Source organism: Mus pahari, chromosome 9, assembly GCF_900095145.1.
Source record: "Mus pahari chromosome 9, PAHARI_EIJ_v1.1, whole genome shotgun sequence".
In the NCBI taxonomy this organism is placed as follows: Eukaryota; Metazoa; Chordata; class Mammalia; order Rodentia; family Muridae; genus Mus; species Mus pahari.
In genome coordinates this window covers 80,196,440-80,204,098 of record NC_034598.1, presented here as the reverse complement: position 1 = coordinate 80,204,098, position 7,659 = coordinate 80,196,440, and the positions used below count along the sequence as shown (strand labels likewise).

Genomic DNA, 7,659 nt, shown 5'->3' with positions numbered 1-7,659 from the left:
ACACACACACACACACACACAGATAATTAAAAATAAGTAAATCTGGGCTGGGGAAATGGCTCAGTGGTTAAGAGCACTGGCTTCTGTTGTAGAGGACTTAGGTTCAGTTCTCAGTGCCCGTATGACAACTCATACATACAGGCAGACAACTCATATACATCAAATAAAAATAAATAAATATTGTAAAGAGTAACTTTAAAGAAATGCAAACCCTAAGTCATACCCCAGACTTGCATCTAGGGTCACCTAACAATTGGTGTTTAACACTGTCCGGGCCACAGTGCCACCATGCTAAAGCCTGAGGACACTGCCCTACCCAACAGGTGCTGACCGTTACCCACAGGAACTGTGTTCTGTTGCACACACAGCCACGGGGATGCTATGTACGGATGACAGAAGCTGGAAACAGCTGGATTCCTGGCTCCTCCTCACCCACAGTCATGACATAACCATAATACGGTCCACAGCACAGTGGTGCCTTCTTCAATTAGGGAATGAATTCTTCTAGAATGATACCATAGGACTCACCACCCAGAGCAAAGCCACAGGAGTCTGAGCTCTCCAGTGAGCAATTCCTGAATCCCACTGGAATCTACTTCTTCCCTGTCCGCTAATGAGATGGTAAAGAAGTCTAGAGTCTCCATAGAGCTAAAAGTCAAACCGAAGTAACAGAGCTTTTCCTCAAGTCGATGATGGAAAAGCTTCGAAAGCTCCTAAGCTGTATGGAAGACATGTTCTATGTGGGGCTTCTGCCCCCAAACTCCCGAATGGCCCCAAAGTACTGTCTCCTTCTCTGGGGGTGATTGAGGGCGGCTGGAGCCGGAATGGGTTAAAAGGAAGCTCTCTGTATTTGAAACTCTCAGGCAGCCCCGCCTGTCACCCTGCTGGAGCGATCTACAGCATTCCTCTAAAAATATCTATGAGATCACAGTACATTAAGTGCGTGACAGCAAACATTTGTAACCAATCCATGGAAATAATAAAGGGAGGCGTCGTGTTGCACGGGGAACACAGCGAAGTTTGTCTTGTGTTATTGGTCTAAAATAAGACGGCCTCAATTTGGGTTGAAATATCTCTTCACACATTGTCTTCCCCAAGCAGAGCCATTTGAGAAATTCTGATTGCAATTATAAGTGCTGAATAGGGAGCACTTTGCATTTCCTTTGACGATGCTCAAAGCTATAAGCAATCCCGATATTAAAACCTTTGGAAATTGACGAGTATCCCAGGCATCGTCACAGCGCCTCCCTCCCCAACCCAAGGAATTAAAATCTATTATGCGAACACATGTTAATATTTTATCAACTACTGCTTTTAATTAAGTGGATGCCCCGGGGCCTCCCACAGTCAGGAGGACCCACCTACTTCCCCCCTGGCCTCTGGGTCTGGACGGAGCGCTTTGGGCAAGCTTACCACAGTGTTGAATTCGGGAACCTGCCAGAGCAGCCAGTCTTCGTTCAGGGTGTACAGCGCTTTGCAGGTGATCACGTCCACGGGACCCTTGTTTATTTTCTGGTTCAGGGTTGTCACCAGCAAATAGAATGGCTCTCCAACAGTCTCCTTGGAAAAAGATGAAAAGCAACAGTTAGCTCTGAAGCCCACGGTGGTACCACGAGGGACAGGCAGCAGTATTCTCTCATAGTCAACATGCAAAGCCCTTGGAAATGCATAGCACGTCACCCAGGAAACCCCTTCCTGCACACTATGTGCATGCATGAGCCCCACCCCACCCCAACACTATGTATGGGAGGTATCCAGTAGAGGCCCTCCTTAATTTCATGTTTAAGTTCCCGTCTGGCAGACTTGTGCTCATCAGTAGGCTAGTGCTTAAGAGCAGCTCATGGAGGTAGTGTTATAACCTTGTTTACATTCCCGTTTAATTGCAAACCAAAAATAAAAAATAGTGCTTCACACTTAGTCTTGGCAACAGGGACTCATGCAAGAATGTTTTAAACATTTGCTGAGGAGGGTGGCCTGTCAGTGTTCAACTGCTTTTAGTGATGGAGGTGGCCCCCACTTTAGCTGTTTGCGGCGATGGAGGTGGCCCCCACTTCAGCTGTTTGCGGCCTGTGTCCTGCCCATGTGCCAGCCCTTGGCCCTTATCATTCAGACACCTCTTGCCTGGTTCGCCAGTCAGATGGGCAGGATTCCCTTCCCTGAACCTCTAAGGTTCCTGTCTCCAGCCCTCTCCTGTGAACACATCCCACTGAATTGGGGGTGGGGGTGGGGGGGGCGCTGGTGGCCCAGACTTGAAGCCACTATGTTCAAAGGGACATTGGGTAGTTCAGGTACAGGCTGTGCTCTGCTTCCTGCCATCGGCTGAGACATGCAGCCTTGGGCAGTTTTGGTTTCCCCTAAATAATGAGGTTTCCAGGATCCATGGACATTAGGCCTGTAGGGGGAGAGGAAGGGCTCCACCCAAGCCAGAGTGCCTTAGTAAAGATGAAACAGTAGTTACATGGCTCCAGTTGGAGCCCCCATATTACCAAGTTCATCCGCACAGCTAACTTAACTCAGCTTAGAAAGGAGCATCCCTCTGGCTTTCTCTGTCTGATTTGCTGTGAACAGGAGGGTTACCCAAAGCCCTTTGGGGCCTCCCCTCCCCCCTCTGCTCACCCCTGTCTCTACCTTTGTACTTCCTCCAAGCACAGGTCCCTCCCCTGGTCTCCTGCCACCCTCTGCCTCTCCTGGTCCACTTCCTCCCTGCCTCTCTTCACTTCTCTCCCCTCTGCTGACAACTCCCCGAGTAGCTAGCGTCTTCCTGGTGCGGGACAGAGAGGGGAATGTTCAGAAGTTTCCAAGGTGGGGCAAAGGGGACCGGTACCTGACATTTCGTTCTCATACGAAACTTCCTTTATTTCATAGTTCGTTATCTCACCGCCATCTGCTTTCCGTCCACCCCCTTGGGTAAGGGCCTGACCACAAACCTAAGATCCTCACTTCTGCCTTTCTTACACATGGCAGAGACACACCAAGGGCCCCTGTGTGGGGATTGGGTTGGCCACATTGGTTGACACCGAGGCCAGCCAGGACCCCCTGGGCTGGGCAGAGGAACAGCCACTGGCTCAAGGGCTCTCTAGTTAGGATTTTCCAGAATTCCCAAAATGGAGCTGGTGACATCTGGCTTCACACTGCCCCTCAGTTCTAGCCCCAGTGAGTCACCTCCGGCATCTTCTGAGGATCTCCCTAAGAACTTAGGTGCCTGCCCCCTACCCTGTGCCACATAGATACCTACCCAACCTAGATTTTGGCAGCAGAAGCAGGTTGAAAACCTTTCCAGAGACACTGATGTGTGACTAGCCTAGGAAACACCAGGCCACGAGATTTCTTTGTCATCAACTAACACGAGGATTAGCATGGCCTCATCTTTTGGGGGACATGTCTTCTCTCTTTAGATGACAGACCAGAGCTGACTGTCAGCTCACAAAGCTTATTCAGAGGCTGGCACCATCCACGCTACCCTCGGACCTACAGAATCACATCTACTCTGTCTGTCTTAAGCTCCCATAAGGCAAAATGGCCATAAATGCACTTACCTCTGCGGACCGTTAAGGGTTAAATGTGAAAAGATAATCCAAGCTCTTGGCCTGATGTCTGATGTCTAGCCAACAGCAGTGCTTAATAGATGTCAACTGTCATAACTGTCCCCACCAGGCCTTGGAATCTGGGAAGGGATCTTACCTGAAGGTTGCTACCTGCTTAGCATCAGTGAGCAGAGCAAGAGGAGCGCCCCCCCCCCCAGCCCCTTGATAACTGGTGGGATTCTTCCACTGAAAGTGAAAGTCCCGCCCAGGACTGGCTGGCTGCCACTTCCTCTTGGGCACCGTGCCGCTCCTCCCCTCACCACCGAGTGTTCCACACACTCTTGAATCAGCACAGAGACGAAATCTTGACCCAGAATGCTTTGCTCAAGGGGGCCGCTTGGGCTTAGAGCCCAGATTTTTTCTGAACACTTCTCCCCTTTCATGCCTAAAAGCAGCTCCTGCGAGTTCCTCGTAGGGAAGAGCTGGGAGTGAATTTCAAGCCAGTGGACTTACCAGTGGATGGACACCAAGCCAGAAACACACAAGCAACAAAACGATACAATGCCCACAGTGAACAGGCTAACCCCAGGGGACTCGGGTAGCTGGGTGGGCTAGGGCCCTGGGGAGTGGACACAGATAGCAAGCAAGCTTACTGTTCTCAACAAAACCTCAGTGTGTGCGTGCTGGCTTTCTGTATATACATCAGCCACAGGAATTCCCTGACAGAGTTTTCAGAGAAGAGATTGGTAGATGCCATTCTAGGGCTTTTGACTTAGGGTCAGCTGAGGATTAAGACCTGGGAACCTGGGAGGGGGTCTGGCACCTGTGTGCAGCAGCAGCTGCCCACCCAGCCACAGGGAGGCCCAAAGGCAGCTCTCCCCAGAAATAACCACTTGACAGGTCCCCAGAGCAGATGATGTATACCAAATAAACAGAAAAGGAGGCAGATTTCATTAATCTTAATAAATGGCCATTGCCTTGGGAGTGGGGAAAGTCAGTTAAAAAAAAATTTTTTTTAAAAAAATGTTGCATATCTACTCTTAAGATTGCATTAAACATTAAAGTAGGCACAGTCTAATTTAAAGTGCTGCTTGTGGATCCCAGCTTAAGCAGCCCTGTTAAAACCTGTGGCATAACAGTGTATCTTATTCAGGGTTTAATTAGATCTTGAAGCTAGCTGCAAATACACAATTATGCCGTTTTGCTGGAATCTGGACGGCTGGTGAAATTAAAGATGGATAAGAACCTTCCATCCCAGGGCCTCAGAGTGCTGAACAAAGACCATGTTCAACAGAAACACCCTGATTTTCATTTCAATATTTTATAATAATGGCCAGTATTTATGGGGTTCTTACTCAGTGCCGAGCAAATGGCTTACTCCCGCTCATCTGAGCTTCAAAACAGCCCAACAACATTCATCTTTTGTCAGCTCCACAGGTAACATGACAAGAAGCGATGGAGCCGTCTCAACTCCAGACCCAGCCCTGGGCTCCAAGGCCCATAAGAAAGTTTGCATTCTGAAAGATTCGAAGGTTTAATGAAATTCAACCATATGCCATAGTCACTTCAAGAAAGTAAATTCTGAGGACAGAAGGCTCTTTGGGGATTTTCTTTACTGCTGAATTCCTGGGGAGAAGGGACTGGACCGTCCTTAGCTGCCAGCGTGCCGGTGAGTAATGAGTATTTCCAACATGGTTTAGAGCACTCAAGAACAGTCTATGCTCATCAGTGTTTTAAACAGTCCCAGGTCTCAGGACGATTTCCTACATGGGTTGGCAGGATCAAGGGTGTTAACTAACACCACAGATAAGATGAGCTCGCATATAAGAATCTCTTACCCGAGAGAGCCCTACGTGAATTATATGTACCCCTAGGGACTACTAACAGCAGCAACAAACAAACAAAGAAACAAACAAACAAACAAATCCCACACAATTTTTCTTTTCCATTCAATCTGGAAGACCCATGGTCAAGTTCAGTTAAATGCTGACGGCACAGAGCATTTCTGGACTTAGCTCCACACAGACACTAGCGTGGGCTAAAAATAATTGCCTATTGTCTTACCTCTGACACTGCAGAGGCCCCGTGACACTTACCCGGAGGAAACCAGAGAGACAGACAGACATCCAGTTCGTCAGGAGCTTCTCCACCACAGACTCCGTCCGCCTCAGCATCAGCTTCGGCTGCAGATTGCTGCACTGCTCCATCAGGTCCCTGGTCAGCACCTCCAGGATGCTGGTCAGGTAGACCAGTTTGGTCTGCAGAGCGATGGTTAGGAAGGAGGCGAAGAGACACCTGTTTAAAAATAGAGCCTGGTGAGCCGTTAGCCCTGGACTCAGGAGGACTTGTCCGGTTTCCGTGGAATCTTGCTGGCGATGGGGAATTGTCACCTGAGGAGCCATTTGTGTGTGTGTGTTGTATGATGTTTAGGTTCCAATCACTTCAGTTCTTGTGGAGTAAGATTACCCACATAGCTCAGTTGGTAAACTGCTTGCCTAGTCCATGAGGCCCTGGTTTTGATCCCTAAACGGGCATATATGGGCTGTGGTGGCAAACAGTTGTCATCTCAGCAGTATGGAGGGAGAGGCAAGAGGATCAGAAACTCAAGGTCACGTCAGCTACAAAGGGAGCTTTAGGCCAGCCTGCTGGGTACATGAAAAAACAAGCAAACAAATCAAACAAGTCATTTTCTATTTTTTTTTTTTTCCCAACAAGAAGTGAGTTTCTTTTCCAAAAAATTTAGGGTATTTCTTTAAAATTCAAAATTAAAAATAACACTTCTGCTTTTTTTTTTCCGGTTAAGAATTTTCTTTTTTGGCGTTGGGTTTTTTGTCAGGGTTTTACTGAGTGATGTGTGTATGTATGTGTGCCCTCAAGACAGAACTGGGGTTCGCAGAAAGCATGGCTGTATAAACCCCATCAACCCCGCTGGGACAGGGCCCGCTGAGGCTCAGGGAGAGGTTTAAGAGCAAGGAGCTTGAGATCTGGGTCTGTAGCTCAGTGCGAAGCACCTGCTCAGCATCCCTGAGGCCCTGAGTTCGATACCCAGCCCTTCAAAAACTAAAGCAATGGTAGCAGTATCAGGGACTGGTTCTTGTTCTGCATGCAGACAGGTGCCCAGCATGGCTGTCCTCTGAGAGGCTCCCGTAGCTAACCAAAATGGACGCAGAGACCCACAGCCAGACCCACAGCCAAACATCAAGTGAGGCTCGGGAAATCTTGTGGACGAGCCCAGGGAAGAATTGGGGGACGTGGAGGGGATAGGAACGCCTCAAGAATACCAACAGAGTCGACTAACCTAGACCCTTGGGAGTTCCCAGAGATGGAATTACCAACCAAAGAGCAAACACGGGCTAGACCTAGGCCCCCTGATCATATGTAGCACATACGCAGCTTGGTCTTCATGCGGGTTCCCCAACGACTGTAGCAGAGGCTGTCCCTGACTCTGTTGCCTGCCTGTGGATCCTGTTCCTCTAACTGGGCTGCCTTCTCTGGACTCATTGGGAGAGGATGTGCCTAGTGCTGCAGTGACTTGGTGTGCCAGGGTGGGTTGGTACCCAGGGAGGAGTCTCCCTCTTCTCAGAGGAGGAGAGAAAGATGGGGGAGGACTGTAAGAGGAGGGAATTGGGAGGAGGGGGTGGGCTATGATCGGGATGTGAAGTGAATGAATGAATGAATGAATGGATAAATAAATAAATAAATAAATAAGGGGGATAAAACAAAGCTAAAATAAGTAGCTAGGGGTTGTTGCTTGGCCCCTAGCTGGCCTATAATTTGTTGTGTAGACCAGGCTGGTCTCAAAAACTCATGAAGCTCTACTTGCTTTGGCCTCCGGCATGCTGCCATTAAAGGCGTGTGCCATCATACCTGGCAGGTGCTTAGGTTTTAACGTCTCTAAGTGCTGATCAAAATACAAAGGAACTAACAGGTACCTGTCCTTTACTGAGAAGTTCTTCTGCTTCTCCAGGGTATGGATGACGGTAACCAGGAAGCTTTTATTACATATGAGGGCATCCAAGGCTGTGAGGCTCTCGTTCTTGTCGTTGGCGTCTCTGTTCTGGAGGAGGCGAAGAATAAACAGCAGTGATGCAGCAGTATACACGCACAGAAGATAATCAGTGCTGCAGCAGTATAC

At 48.8% G+C, this 7,659-nt stretch overlaps 1 protein-coding gene across 1 annotated transcript in view; it reads right to left on the bottom strand.

Moving 5' to 3' along the window:
- Plxnc1 (plexin C1) overlaps positions 1-7,659 on the bottom strand; it is a 153,811-nt gene that overhangs the window by 34,912 nt on the left and 111,240 nt on the right. The window contains exons 19-21 of the mRNA XM_021204886.2: positions 7,457-7,581; positions 5,621-5,819; positions 1,414-1,560 (exon numbers count right to left, since the gene is read on the bottom strand). Of these exons, the coding sequence (XP_021060545.1) occupies positions 1,414-1,560; positions 5,621-5,819; positions 7,457-7,581 (471 nt within the window). The remainder of the gene's footprint in view (positions 1-1,413; positions 1,561-5,620; positions 5,820-7,456; positions 7,582-7,659) is intronic.